The sequence below is a fragment of the Ixodes scapularis genome, unplaced genomic scaffold (assembly GCF_016920785.2).
Source record: "Ixodes scapularis isolate PalLabHiFi unplaced genomic scaffold, ASM1692078v2 ptg000460l_1___fragment_1__unscaffolded, whole genome shotgun sequence".
Taxonomy (NCBI): Eukaryota; Metazoa; Arthropoda; class Arachnida; order Ixodida; family Ixodidae; genus Ixodes; species Ixodes scapularis.
The window spans coordinates 724,469-740,508 of record NW_024609981.1 but is presented as its reverse complement, the minus strand read 5'-3'; the positions used below and the strand labels follow the sequence as shown (position 1 = coordinate 740,508).

Below are 16,040 nucleotides of genomic sequence, written 5' to 3'. Positions count from 1 at the left end.
TCGGTTTTCAGTGCCATCAGGTTTGGGATACAGCGTCGTGGGGAAAAGCAAATACCGACATAGAAAAATAACGGCGGTTTGCTGCCTTGGTAGCGGCAGTCAACGACCGTTCTGTTGCATCGCGTGCCTGGGTTCCAAGTCGTATTCTTCCAGCTACGCAGTCTGGTTTTATATTTGTATGTACCACCGGAGAGGGAACATGCGTCAGTGGCAATAGACGATGACACTGTGGTGGCTGTGTTTCTTATCGGACACGCAGTGTAGCGCGCGTCCGGGCTTCGCCGGGAAAGACGACGACGAGGTGAAGGCTGCACCCAACGTTGCTAGAACAAAGCTGGGAAACTGCCATAGAGCCTGCTCCGAGAAAGAGACACCGATCCGTACTCGAGAAACGAGCTAATGTAAAGCCTCTTCATGTTTCGAAAGTAGCGCAAGGTGTGTCGATGCACGAGCAATGTGCAGCCCTTGGGAAGATCATGGCGGCACAGGGCAGCACTAGGCTAGATTTCAGATTCCATGTTCGTGCCAGAAGTGGCACACGGCACATGTCTCAAGCATTTCCACAAGAATGAATGGTGCCACTTTTTCCAAGATGAAGGCGCTTTAAGCTAAGTCGACCGCGACGGCGACATTTCTCCCGCAGCGGCCGCTCGGGAAACAGCAGGGCTGGTTTTGCTTGCTCGGGAGTATCGCATTCGATAGCGTCCACTGTGACTGTTCTTTTTTGGCTTTAATCGGCAATTTTGGCGCTGAAACATATACGTTGGAGGGTGTTTCAGGAATGCCACCCCGTAATTCGCGACGCGTCCCGAGCGGATGCCCCGCGAATTACTACCGAAGATGGGACGCGCCCAGGTCGGGACACGTTACCTGAAATCAGCGGTGAGACATGGTTGAATAAAACAATAATAATTGTGCCGCGAAACGCTGTAAACTCAAGCTTCATGCAAACAACACGCTCCTGTCATTTTGTCCAAATATCCAATAATCTTTGTTACAAAACGAGACTTTCTCATTTGTTTTTACGCAAGAACATGCTTTTCAAAAGTTTGTGGTGATCACAGTAAAGAAAAAGATTGAGCCGCCACCTTGGCACCTGGAGCCTGGAGTTTCGGTACTCTGGGAACATTCAGTGACTCTAGCAGTAGCCATATAAAGCATCTTGCATGTTTCAACTCGTCGCTAAAGGGTGACGTTGTTATCGTTTTTAGTTCGGTCTTAGTGGACGGCACTGGTCCAGGTTTCAAGGGTGAGTTTCCCAACTGACTGTTTTAGAAACGTTGGCTCTGACGAAATGGCGGGGATAGTGCGTCACGACAGTTTCATGATTTTGCACAAAAAATGTTAATGGTGGTATTTATTGCACAGCACTACTGAACAGTGTATATTTACGTGTTTATAAAAAAATGAAAAGCAAAACAAAAATATTTAAAGGGCTTAAATGGGACATGTATTCTTTTTTTCCCTAATTTGGAGTTCACCACCCGCTCTAGGCCCCACCCCCAGAATGATGGTTCCGCACCATGGAGGTAAGAAGCTCTTAAAGTGACATCACGCCACCACACTTAAAGCCGGGCAATCTATGGGGCCTTTCCACCGACTGCGATCTCTAAATCCGGCTGCACTTGCGATTTTCTGGTTTGGCTGGCTTGAGCCGGTATGTCGTTTCCTGTTATTCCTACCTCAGTGACCCACACACCACAGCTGAATTGGCTTGGCTGTTCAGCGAAAAATGTTCGCAGGCCTGAAGTCTCTATGCCAAGAAGTGCGGTACGTATGGTTCCTGGAACGCGTCTCTCTGGAGTGTTTAGTGTCCTACGCCGCCCATACATCAAAGTGGTCCTGAAGTGGCAACAAATGACGTCGCAAAAGCCGGAATGTCATGCTGTAGCCTGTCGCGATCCTGGCGGTTGGTTGGAGAAATGCTGGCGAAAAGCACAAGCGAACGCGAGTGTCGCTGTCGTAACGGTGTCCCAGGCGTCCCAACTTCTTGCTGCCGTAGCTTCCGTGGACTACCTAGATTACCTGCAGCAGAACAGGCGTCTGCTACATCCACCACAGCTTCTGGGACACCGCCAGAGTCGCGACCAGCATGAAACTTGTGTGACGTCATCAGGGGGAAATCGAGGGAGCACTTTTTTCGACGCGGTAAACACACCAGTCGGAGTCGGGCTCTAGGCACTATAGTTGTAGTCTACCGTCCACACCATCTGCTAGCCGTGCGAACAGACGCGCGACAGCCTACGGCGTCATTTGCAATTATAACGCCTTCTACTACCGCACATAGACATGTTTCTCTCGGCCAGCGTGCGCTGTAGCGTTCACGAGACGCTACCACAAAAGAAGCGCCTCCGCTAGCGTCCGCGAAACGCGACCATTTAATGCTGGCGAAAAGTGGCCCTCTAGCGTTCGATCAAGTGCCTTCCACGGGGGTAAACTAGCATCTGACAACTTCCCTCGGCGTCTGCTCAAGGTTCACGCACACTAACGGAGCGTTTGAAAGGACGCAACGCTATGCATTCTGGAAACTCGACCTAAAATATCCGATGTTGCTTGCCAAGGTCCTTGTTCAAAACTTGAGAGCTAAAGTTCTATAAAACACCTGTAAGACTATGTTGCCTGGAACGCATCTCCGACTGGTGTGTTTATCGCGTCCATAAAATTTGTTCCTCAATCTCCACCTGCTGAAGTCATAGAAGTGTCATGCTGTCGCCGGTCGCGATTTTGGCGGTGTCCCAGCAGCGGTGGCGGAGGTGGCAGACGCCTGTTCTTCCTCGGGTCGCTCTCCAGTCTGACAGTCTACGGAAGCTTTGACAGCCAGAAATTGGGACGCCGTGGCGACAGCGGCACACGCGTTCGTTCGGGCTTTTAGCCGGGATTGTTATGACCAATCGTCATGATAGCAACATCTCGCAGCAAGAAATAGAGAGCCCAGATTTCAGAAAGGATTCATCTCAAACTATGGGGAGCATTCGCAATTTAATGGTGGACGCCTGGTACGGAGACTCGTCAAAGTACGCATGCGCTGCGTTTTCGTCTGGTAAAGAAAAAAGCAGGCGGAAAGGCTGAGTCGTTTGCAGACGATCACCGCTTTCAACACCTCGCAGCTGGTTCTGCAAACGCGGCCCATAAACCACGTTACCCTGATCGAGGAGTTAGAAACTCCCTGTAAAGCAGGCTCTCTAGCTTGACACTCCAGCTTCTGCGACGTTATTTATTGCCACTTCGGGGCAACCTTTTATGTATAGGCAGCATAAGGCGCGAAACACGCCAGTCAGAGACGCGCTCCAGGCACCGTAGTAGGACGTGACCATAAAAGCGCTGCGTCCGAATCCGCCGTCGCTTGCGTCCGTCTGCTATTTCACCCCCGTGTAATACCATCTGCTACGATCCCCACACTCCTGCGCCAGACGCGACCATGGAACGGCCTTCTAATCTTTCATCATGCGAAATCGACATTTAATACAAGCGTCTGTCAGCGTATGTCAATGTGCGGTAAAAAACGCCCAAACGAACTAAAAAAAAAGAAAATTACAGTCCTTTCAGCTTTTTTGTTCTTGTCGTTTTCTTGCATAGCGTCCGCGAGGAAGGTGGGTGAGCGTCATGACGAACAATTAAAACGCGACTTAAAAATAATCGGTTTATGAAGCCAGGTGAACTGCTCAATTTATAGAGTTAAGTACCCTCCGAAGCGAAAAGACGGAAACATACCATGACAAAGCTGACGCGAGAACAACACTCAATTGCTTGCAGCGAAATACCTCGCAAATGCTTAGCTGTATAAGGGGCCTCTCAGTAACGAAACCATGGTTGCTGTTATGTTCCTCCTCCCCCGCGCGCTTATCCGTTTCCTTTGTGCTCGAGCTTTTCCCCTTCTTCATCTTCCGCTTTAACCGTCACTTCAGAAACGTGACACTCCCCCCTTCTTCAAGAGCCTCACTTCCTGAGGCGGAGAGACCTCAAAGTTCTGATGAGATGTGCCTCACGTCGTTGACGTCGCTTGTCTTCCTCGCAACGCTCACCACACACACACGCATAAAAACATCAACGTACACATAAAAACAAAACGAAACCTTGATATTCGCACCAGTCTTACACTGTTCATAACACTCGTTCAGGCTCAGTAGTTTATCGTTGGAAAGTTTCGGGCAGACGTCTGCTTCTGGAAACCTTTCTGTAACTTTTCTTTAACTTTGTTCCAAATGGACTCAAAGCTCCCTGGTAAATTATATAGGCTAATCACGACTCCTCACACGCGACTCATAAAGTCAGCCCCCACGTTGTCTCTACCCTTAATATATTATACATGAAAACTTTGATCTTGTAGCGTCATACTCCATCTCATCACTCGACTGTTGGTGTGCTTGGCTTTGTTCACAAAAATTACAAAGGCTGATGGTGGGTCTGGACTCAGAACGTCCTACCATACAAAAACAACTTGAACCTGGTAATGGCCCATACCAGAGCCAAACATTCGTTTTCCACCGTTGCGTACTTACCTTCTGCATTACTAAGTTTTCTGCTTGCATACACTACTGGATGTGGCGTGCCATCTTTCTCTTGAAGCAAGACTGCACCCACGCTTTCATCAGAGGCGTCAGTTCTTAGTACGAACTCTTTTTCTGGGTTCTGTTCTAATAAGATAGGCGACTGCCCCAATCTACACTTCAACTGCTCGAAAGCCTCTTCCTGCTTTGGCCCCCACTTAACCTCATTCCGCGATCCCTTTTTAGTTAGCTCCACTAGTGGTGCAGCCAGACGAGCGTAGCTCTCTACAAATTCTCGATAGAACCCCGTAAGACCGAGGAACGATCTGACTTGTCTTTTTGTTCGAGGCCTCGGAACATCTTGGAATCTTTCTATTATTTTCGGGTCCGGCGATATCTTGCCCATTCCGATGTCGTGTCTTACGAAGCTGATTTCCAAGAATCCTATTGCACACTTCATCGGCTTGATCGTGATGTTGGCCTCTCGCAGGCGTTGAAAGATACGGCTAAGCGTCTCCATATGTTCCCTCCACGAACTCGTAGCGATTAGTACGTCATCTGTGTAGTGACGCGCATCTGGGATTCCGTCCAACAACTTTCGCATCAGCTTGGTGAATGCAGCTGAAGCAGTTTTTATCTCAAAGGGCATAAAGTTGAACTGGGAGAGCCCGCGCGTTGATGAGAACGCTGTCTTTTCTTTGGCGCTCTCCTTCATAGGAATTTGCCAATAACCTTTGGCTACATCCAGCTTTGAGAAAAAGCGCTTCTGCCCCGTTTTGGCAAACTTGACGTCGAAACTCGGCATCGGGTTTATTGACATCGTTCAATCTCCTGTAGTCGATGCAAAATGTATTCGATCCGTCTTTTTTCTTCACGATCACCACCGGTCCGTTGTATTATGAGGAGAATCTCTCGATTACTCCTAGCGCCAGCATCTCTGATATCTCTGGCTCGACCACCTCTTGAACCGAAAGTGGCAGCGCGTATTGTTTTACGTACACTGGGTGCGTCGAGGTGACTTCCAGGTCGCATGTCAAGAGATTTGTTCTTCCCGGCACATTGGAGAAGATCTCACTGAAGTCTTCGATGAGCGAACGCACTTCGGCACTTTTTGCGCTCGCAAATTCTTGTTTACATTACCGTCCTTCCATCCATGTTGCCTCGTCCAGCTCGGTTTGGGAATCTCTCCGGCGTATTCGAAGCTCCCCTTTACTAGACATTCATCTTTGATCTCAGCTGCGACATGACAGGCAGTCTGCTCTTGTCGAGTCGTCTCCCTCTCCTCGTACTTTTTTAGAATGTTCACGTGAAAGACCTAGGTCTTCCCTCCCACGTCCAACTCGTAATCGACTTCGTTCTTTCTTGCCGTCACTACGAAGGGCCCATTTCATTGCGTAATCATCTTGTTGGCATTTGTTGGCAGAAGGATCAAACCCAAGTCGCCTGGTTTCATCTTGCGGTTGGAGCTCCTTCTGTCGTAGTAACCTTTAAATTAGCTTTGGTGTCGTCCAAGCATTTGTGCGCCAGCTCGCACGTTCTCTCCAGTTTTTTCCCTTAGCATAAGCATATAGCTCTACGACGCCTTTACCTCCTTCTTCAGCGTTTCGCTTGACGATACTTCTTTTAAAATCGCCAAGGGAGCTCGCACTCTTCTGCCGTAGAGTATTTCGAATGGTGAAAACCTAAGACTCGACTGCGGCACCTCTTTGTGTGGAAACAGCAGTGCTGGGAGGTACCTGTCCCAATCTTTTGGTCGCTCTTGGCACATCCTCCTTAACATTTGCTTGATAGTGCCGTTAAACCTTTCCACTAACCCGTTGCACATGGGGTGGTAGGGTGTGGTAAGCAGGTTCTTCATCGATAACAAGCGGCTTACTTCTTTCATGAGGTCAGACGTAAAGTTAGCTCCGCGGTCACTGAGTATCTCTGTCGGTACCCCATAGCGTGTAAACCTTTCTACCAACGCTGCGGCCACTTGATGAGATCCGGTGCTTTGCAACGCTACCGCGTCCGGGTATCTGGTTGCCACGTCTACCATGGTCAAGATGTACTTGTTTCTCGCACTTGACATTGGTGCGATAGGTCCAATAATGTCGATAGCCACTTTCTGGAATGGCGTCTCAACCATGCGTATGTTCCACAAAGGCACCCTTTTAAGGTTTTTCCTTTTGGCACCGTGCGCTGACAGGCGTCGCATGATCGGACGTACCTTTTGATATCGCTTTGCATCCCAGGCCAGAAAAACTCTTCTTTCACCAGGCTTAGCGTATTCTTCATCCCTTGGTGCCCGGACATTATGCCAGCATGCGCGAGCGTTATCACTGCCGGTCTGAAGTTCTTCGGGAGTACCAGTTGAGTTGTCTTTCTCCCGACGAGTACTCAACAGATCTCTGTAACAGGTCGTTTTTCACGACGAACTGAAACTTTTTTCTAGATTTAGGCTTTCCCGTGATTTGCCCAACCACATCAAAACACCTATTGAGTGTGTCATCCTCTCTGCTCTCTAGCGAGTGCTTCTGGAAGTGCATCGATCATTGATACCTGCGGTACTTTCAGGCGTGTCTCTTTGATTTTCTTTTCTCCATTTCGTGTGACGCTCGTACCGCGAACGGCAGCAACTTCCGCTAGATTCACTTGACATGACTCCTGAATGTTCTTGACTGAGCCGGACTCTCCGTGAACATCAGAGCAGCTTTCGGACCGTCGACACGGCTCGACCCGGTCGTCTGGGCTCTCAGGTGCCACTTCATTTGTCTTTTCCCAATCTGGGTCTGGATCGTCCGCATTTCGGACTTGTGGAATGTTCCCAAGCACCAGATCATACAATGGGTTTTCGATACAGTTTGCTAGAACCGTGCCTGTGTAGAACTGCGTCTGGACGGAAATTTTCACTTCAGGTAGATACTTGACCGTGCAGTCCAATAAAAAGTGAAAGCCGTTTACAAATCCCTGTAACGCCGAATTGGAGCGCAGCTCTTGAGGAGGAGGAGTGAAGGGTACTGAGGGGAGGGTAGACCCCTCCTCCTCCCCTCATTCTTTAATAGGCTCCGGGGGGGCGGTCACGTGACCTCGGGGGGGGGGGGGGGTGTCACGTGACTTCGGGGAGGGGGGTCACGTGACCTCAGAGGGGTCACGTGACCTCAGAGGGGTCACGTGACCTGGGGGTCACGTGACCTTGAGATGACCTTGGGAGGGGTCACGTGACCTTGGGAAGGAGACCACGTGACCTCGGGGGTCACGTGACCTCAGAGGGGTCACGTGACTTGGGGGTCACGTGACCAAAGGGTCACGTGGGGTCTTGGGGTCACGTGACCTTGAGATGACCTTGGGAGGGGTCACGTGACCTTGGGAGTCACGTGGGGTCACGTGACCTTGAGATGACCTTGGGAGGGGTCACGTGACCTGGAGGGGTCACGTGACCTTGGTTGTCACGTGACCTTGGGATGACCTTGGTTACGCCGACGGCGACGGCGACGGCGACGGCGACGGCGACGGCGACGCCGCTCAAGCCGGGAACGGGCCCCTAAGAGCTGCGCTCTAAAAGATGGCACTCGACTTTTCGTTGAATTTGTCGAGAGAAACCAAGTCCTTCCTGATCAACACAGTGTTACAGCCGGTGTCCCTGAGTACCTTTATTCGTCAGTTCCCGAGTCGTCCCTCAACCACAGGCATGTTATCTGCTAAGAACCTTGGAGGATTCCCAAAGGCAGCGTTCACCGCCGGTACCTTATCTCCGCTCCTCACAGTGACGAAGGAGTCATGTTGCTCGTCCCAATCTCCTGGTGGCTTTGTCCACAGGCAAGAGGTCTGGTGTTCGCCGTGCGTTCCTACCTTGCAGTGATTAGCCCTGTGACCCGTTCGTCCACAGTTTCAGCACGTTGGTGATTTACTCGCTTGACCCTTACTCCGACAATTTTCTGACTTATGTCCCGCTTTCCCACGAAAAGGAGCGGCTACTTCTCGTGGCCTCACCTTCATCATTATTAGCTGGATCTCTTGCACTCAGTTTCTTTCCAGTCTCTTCTTTCTGTTTGCCACCTGTACTCGATTGCACTTGCGCCTCTAAAAAGAGCTCAGTCAGCCTTTGCTGCCCCTTCATCCAAAGTTCGGCAGTCCCTCTCTTTAAGGAATATAGCTCGCTTGCTTGAGCAGGTCCCAAGAATCTATTCCACCAGAACCGTGTCTCGAAGCGCTTCGAAGGTCTTTTCGGTTTCTGACACCTCAACCCACCGATCAAAGTAACCTGCCAGCCCAGCGGCGAACTGCCTCCTAGTTTCACCCTCCTCGGGTTTAGCATCCCGAGATCTCTCACGGTATCCCTCATTTGTTTTCCTAGATCTCTAAAGCACAGCCAGTTTTACTTTAGGATAGTCCAACGCGTCCGTGGGGGTCATGCGACCAACCACCGTGAGCGCTTCTCCTGTCAAACACAGGCCTAATTTCGTCGCCCATTTGTCCTGCGGCCACCAAAAACCTGTCGCCGTGCGCTCGAAACGCTGCAGGTATGCATCGAGGTCGTCCCTCCGCTGGTTTAACTGCGGGATCGACTTGTGAGAGCTCCCTCGGAAAGCTTGAACTGGCGCGTCTCCGAGTCCTTCATCAGCCTCTTCCTGGTGACCCCCTCGCGCAGCTATTCTCAACTGCAATATCTCCCTTGCTTTCTTTAAAGTAGCTTGCTTAGCTAGTTCCCCCTCGCGGTTTCTCTTGCCAACTCGCGCTCGTGAGCTCTCTCCTCTCTTAATCGCGTTCTTTCGTCGTCCACTCATTTTCTCAACTCTGGCCCGGCATAGCCCAGTTCCTTTCCGACAGCCGTTAATCTCTCTACCTCCATGACCCTGGATGCCTTTCGCCTTCCGACGCTCCTGTACCTCTCAGAAGAACAAGACGTCGGAAATGGGCCACGAATCCTGGCAGGCTCGCCAATTGTCATGTTCCCCCTCCCCCCGCGAGCTTATCCTTTTCCTTTGTGCTCGAGCTTTTCCCTGTCTTCATCTTCCGCTTTAACCGTCACTTCAGGAACGTGACAGTCGCAAACACGTCAGCTTCACGATTCTCAGAGTAGCGTAGTCGGTTTTATGGGAAGTGACGCATTTATTAAGCATCGAAACCCGCAAACGAACAAATCAAGCCAGATCCAGAACATACTTGACGTGGGGCGCTAAACTCTAAAAAAACTCGAAAAACAAATTAGCACGTCTCTAACACCCCCCTTGATGATGATGATGATGATGATTTTATGGCTGTTCCCTTTGAAGCGGGCGGTTTGAATAGAAATCAGACCTAGCCGAATAAAAATGGAGAGAAAAAAAAATTGCACTACTGTTGCATTCTTCGCCACCAGTCCTCCAGCCTCCTTTTAGTCCTCTCGACTGCGTCGCTGCACTTCCAGCTGGGCTGCAGTGCCACTGCAGCGCGAATTAAGTCCGCACTGGGCCAGCACACAGCATCCCTGCCTGTGTCCCCAACTCAGAAGCCGAGGGCGCCAGAAATTGTTCGTGTGATTGTGCCTCGTCTAGATGCAGCCCGTTGTCTGGCGCCTGGCCCCAATCTACCGGGTGTCTTGGTACGAGACTTGGGCAGGAGAGCACAATATGCTTGATAGTTTCCTCGGTTTCACCACATGCCCGGCATGATGTTGATTGTACCTGTTGGTCGAAACGCTGCCTGTACACTAGCGTTCTTAGCCCTCCCGCACGTGCTTCGAAAAGAAGGCGGCTGCCCAGGCTATTATCATACAGGGTTGTCTCTGTCGATATTTCATTTTTCCAGCGGTTGTACACTTGCAGGGTTGACTTTGAGCGGGCCGCCTCCGACCACTGCACAGCCTCTTCCTCGCGCACTCTCTTCCGCACCTCCAGTTCCCACTTTTGCTCTGTAGTGGCAGCCACGGGCACAGTAAAGAAGCCATATTTCTTTTCCAGCTGGTACAGTCGCTTTCTCCACTTTGTCTGTATCCCTGTCAGGTGTATGTACACAAATATGTGTACATTTTTGTACACATATTTGTGAACAAATATGTGTACACATATTTGTACACATATTTTTTTTTCGCGCGCCTTCTGGTGGAAGGTATAATAATTACACGATGGGAGAAAGTTTCCTCCATTGGGCGAAGAAAGGTGGCAATTTTCCTCCCTTCTTAGTGGAGAAGCGTTTTCTCCACGACCAAAAATATGTGGCAATTTCTCTCCTTTGATAGAGCAATATATGGGACACGCGAGTTCTTCCTTTAAGGGAGGAAGTACTACTCCATTTATTTTAGAGTGTAGGCTTACGCCTGCCCCGCTATGAAAACAAACACCTGCACACCGCTTCCGAAGGCCTGTGCTTGCGACAGTTGTTTGCTGCAAACTACGTCGGTTGAGGCAATCTGCTGCTAAACACCTCGGTGAACGCGAAACAACTTGCACTCCTAAATACAGGCGGCGAGTTCAACGAGTTACGCAGGGTATCAAACGCTCACCTCAAACGCTGGCAGCCATGATTGTTATCGTTTAACAACAAAACGAAACAGACAATTTTTGATACTTCTGAAAGCAATAATTACCCTATCTATATAATTTGTTTATCGAAAATAAAAAAAGGTCGAATAAAAGACAACTATGGCATTGAGAAACAATTTTTCAACGAACGTTCCTGGGCGGGGCCTAGAGCGGGCTACCTCCTACTAAATTAACCGTTTTCAAGACGTGTTGTGTACATGCGCAGGCCTTCCTCCCGCAGCGGGGAAAGGTCTAACTTGGGTTGGCGTCCGGAAGAATGGTTGCACTACCTCTCCGTCTTCATCCGCAACTCGGATCAGAAGCAGAGAAGGCAGGAAAGGTATCGCAGCTGTCATCCTGTCCACTAACCGTAGTTTGAGCTTTAGCCACTTGGTGTTGTTTTTATGTAAAAAGGGTCCATTGCGTCTAACAACATAAATATTAAACAGCTGTTTTTTTTTCTTTTCGTGGGAATAAAAAATTGTTTAAAATAAGCCCTTAATTCTTTGCGGTGTTTAAGGTTATGTCTTGTACGATCATTGAATTATCCTTCCGTTTTACACGACACTGATCCCGTTACGCGTCCACAACTGGTGTTTAACAAATTCGAATGCAACTTCGATAAATTTGATGTTTATATTTTTGGATGCGAAAAGCCATTTAGAAAATACATTGACGTCTTCCTCTCCTTTTGGCATCTGAACATTCGTTCTTGACGTGTTAATTCTTGTTATGATGACGTAATAAACCACTAAAATGGGTATAGTTTTTGTGGCACTGAAATAAACCACAATAAATGAATAAAATTATATATATAGTTTTAAAATATTAATTATAATATAAGAAAGCTATATATATAGTTTTTAAGTAATAAACCTATATATATATAACTTTCGACACGTGTCACTTAACAGCATTTCCTGTAAAATCATGGAACATATAATTTACTCCCATCTTGCAAACTACTTAGAGTCTAATTCTTTTTTTCATTTTATTCCAGCATGAGTTTCGTATGTCATTTTCATGTGAGACTCAGCTTTTGTGTTTCACACATGATCTACATTCCATTCTTGATCGTGGATCTCTGACGGACTGCATATTCCACGATTTTTCAAAGGCATTCGATAAAGTATCTCACGAACTTCTCTTTCTCAAGCTGACTAAACTAAACTTAGACACCAACGTTCTTGCATGGTGGCGCTCCTTCCTCACTAACCAGTCCCAATCGGTGACGGCTAACAATATCAATTCTGATTTATCTCCAGCTGGCTCAGGTGTACCCCAAGGCTCGGTACTGGGGTCCTTATTTTTTCTCATTTATATTAATGACCTGCTCACTAATATATGTTCATCCGTCAGCCTCCTTGCCGGTGACTGCGTCATTTATCGCGAAATTAACAGTGATTCTGACGTCTCACTTCTGCAGTCAGATATTAACAGTGTTTCTGAGTGATGTGATTTGTGGAGCACGAAATTAAACATTAATAAGTGTAAATCTATGCGTGTTTCTCGTCTTGATACTCCGTGTGCTTCTTATCGTCTAAATAATCTCTCTTTCGAACCGTATCATCGTATAAATATCTGGGTGTGCATATATCTGCTAATCTGTCCTGGTCGTGTCACGTTGAATATATTGTAAAGAACGCGAACCGCATGCTTGGATATTTCCGAAGAAATTTTTGTCTTGCTCCCAGCTCATTAAAATTACTTTTATATAAAACATTAGTTAGTGCTAAATTGGAATATGCAGCTTCAGTTTGGGATCCTAGTCAAGCATGACTTATCTCCGAATTAGCAACGATTCAGAACCGCGCATCTCGTTTCATCCTTTCAAATTATCATCGTACATCCAGTGTGACCGCAATGAAGTCTAGCCTATTATTACCTCTTCTTTCACAACGTAGAAAAATGATCCGTCTGTGCTTGTTTCATAATATATATCATAATAATACGATTATAAAAGAAAGACTACTAACAACACCTCATTACGTTTCAGCACGCATTGATCACCTTCATAAAATTGCCATTCCGTCTTGTCGTACTAAACATTTTTACGAGTCTTTTATTCCTAGTGCCTCAACAATGTGGAATCACCTACCCGGAGCCATTGCCGAAATCCCCGATATAGAGTGTTTTAAAACTGCCGTTTCCAATCTTTTTTTGTAAAGAGCCATAACTACTGTATTATATCTTCTGCTGTACGCTGTACTTTGTGTTGTACCTTTTTAATACCCACTTCCCTATGTAACGCCTCTGGCCCTGGGGGTAAATAAATAAATAAATAAGTATGCGCCGTAAAACAGGAACAAAAATATAGACACAACAGGAAGCGCTATTTTGCAACAAGTTGTTTCATTTAAATAAAAATATTCGACTTTTTATAGAACCCTCAAGTAGCTCGCGCAGAAATTAAAAGAACTTATCGGAGAGCTGACCTGACGGCACGAATATACATTCGGTGCCCCCGCAGTCGAAAGTCTAATATTTTATGATGCAGACACTTCTAGCAATAATTTGCTTCTTAACGTCCCGAAAAGTTTCGTTTCTTTTTCCAGAATCTGGGTGCATGGGTAGCATACAATGAACAGCCAAGTTGCCCTATGGCATTTCGTTTACAGACTGTTCGTGCTCGCGTGCCCTATCGTTAGCGTATCTTCCCGTTTGAGCCACGCATTATTTCCCTCAGTTCGCCAGGATTTCATAGACGTCTGAAGTGGCATAACCTACGTACTGGTTAGCGTATTTCTTTTGCACACATCACCTTTGTCTTTACCTGATAGTGTATATAAATAGTATTTCCTTAAATAACATTCAGTTCAAAATAGGTTTTCATGTCGTGTCCCTTCCTTTTTGTCCCTGTTTCACGGCGCATATTGTTTAATAATTATTATCATTTTCGGATTTCATTGTTCTGTTAATATCTACTCGAATATAAACCTGAATTAGTTTTCAGCATCCCGTCTTCTTAAAGACACTATGTGTACGGGTGTAGCAAAGTTTTTTTTTCAAGCGGTAGCGATACAAATATTCAGAGAATAAAAAGGAGAGAGGCTTCTAAACACAAAATATTACTACAATTGGTGATAAAGCGACCTAAAATATATTTATCTCAAGATTTAATAGCGAATAACAAACCTTTGTTACATCTTGATCTCCGAAGTTTGCCGGATCTTCCTCTGGTAGTGGAGTCGTGGCAGATGTCTCTTGAAAGTAGCTACTCATTAAAAGAGAAAAAATAGCAATGAGCGACTGTACGTACATTCTGAGATTCAGCCTGAAACAATATTTCAATATGTGTTGGTACGACAGTGGGTTTGAGTATTTATACTTTAATGAAAACATTTGCTGAGATGCTCAAACCAATCACAAATAAGAAAGGTTCTAAAATAAAAAAAAGATAGTCATTTTAATTTGTTTTGGGGGGGCCAGACTCGTTCCAATTGGCTAGCCGACAAGAAAGAGGGAGCTTGACTGATTCTTACGCCGTTGCAGCTGTTGCCGTCTCCTGTAGTCAAGGTGTGCGATATGTTAGACATCTGGTTTCTGAAAGCGGCGAACGCTTCGCCGCCTTCGAAAAGATCCAGGAACCTAAGCACAATGCGCACACTATGCGTCTTTAACTGTTCTACAATTTTTATATAGTAAAAATACCCCCAAAACATTTTTAGCGTATTTTGTAAAGCACAGGGTATGCAGACACAAAAACAAGCAAGGGGTTAACACGTTCACTTATTTTTGTCTTTTGAGATATTCTGACCATCACTAGCACGCTTTTCAGATCATTTTCCGCATAAAAACCTAGCGTTTCATGAGTACACTTAAAGGAGGCAGTTTTTCACATGGTAGTGTATATTTTGTCAGTCGAATTAAAATGCCTAGGTAAGTCGGCGTGTTTATATTAATTTTTTCTTCATTTTTTTTTTTGCTTGGAAGAAAGACATTTCGCCACTATAAGGGAACCTTATTGATAAAAGTAGCACCCTAGACACTCCGATTTGTTCCGCTGATGCTGGCGAAGTAAATAGTATGCTCATGCGATAGCATTATAAGAATGGGACAAGAACCCTACACCTTCAAAAAGTGATACGCACACGAGCAACTATCTGATTAGAAAAGCGCTCAAATGAAGAGGGCAATTATATTAAAGATTTTAAAATAAAACGGTAGCAGAGAGAATGCAATGCAAGTTCAGTCTACTGAAGTGCTGCATTTATGGCATTCTGTTGAGTATGATAATTCACTAAACAACAAAATATAGGGTCAGCACGCGTATTCTAAGGGTGTTCAATAGCCGAGGAATCATATTGTGAAGTAAGAACATTTACTGGCAAAGTAACATGTTTCATATAATATTTCTTTTACTAATGTAAGAATCATGTGCACCTGCTTAGGCACAAAAGGGCAAGTGAGCACGATAATTTTTTTTTTTAAATCCCTAAACAAGTTAAAATCTAACAAAGTCTTGGTCACCATATTTTTCTTGGAAATACGAAATCAAAGAGCATTTTTCTTTACATATAATATATTAATATCGTTTATTACAATTACAGAGATTCATTGGTGGGTTATTAGAGAATGCAGTAGCATGAGCCTTGAAACACCACACACACAGCCCTTTGGCAAGAGCTAACGCTGGCCCTTTAATTTTTTTCTTTTGGCTCTCTTTTTTGCTTCCCCTATTTTTTGCTGCCTCGTGTTGGCCTCGTTATGGGATCAGTGTTAGCGTTTCCTAAAGAGGGACGTGCGTGGCGCTTCCCAAGGATTATGCTAACAGACTCCACAAGAATCCACCAATTTATCTTCCTGTAATTAACCTTTTTTCAGTAAGCTTCTGCGCATCCCGCTGTCGCCACTGTCGCGGGACACCGAGACGGTGCCCTGCGAAAATGGCGACAGCAACATTGTCAGGATCTATCTTCGCGCGTAATTAGTCTACTTTGACGCTTCGTGTTTTTTTAGTATCGGTAGTATGGGGTATAAAAAGCACTGAAAGCCGATAAAACGGCACGATGCCAATGCGTATTGAAGGGCGGAGTGATGTTGGGCTGCTTTTCATTTGTAGTTCGCAGAC

The 16,040-nt window shown here is 46.5% G+C and overlaps 1 protein-coding gene across 1 annotated transcript in view; it reads right to left on the bottom strand.

Annotated features, from left to right (window-relative positions):
• Positions 1 to 14,230, bottom strand: part of LOC120842565 — an 87,092-nt gene extending 72,862 nt beyond the window's left edge. The window contains exon 1 of the mRNA XM_040213699.1: positions 14,105 to 14,230. Coding sequence (XP_040069633.1) covers positions 14,105 to 14,230 — 126 coding nt within the window. The remainder of the gene's footprint in view (positions 1 to 14,104) is intronic.
• Positions 14,231 to 16,040: the final 1,810 nt, after the last annotated feature.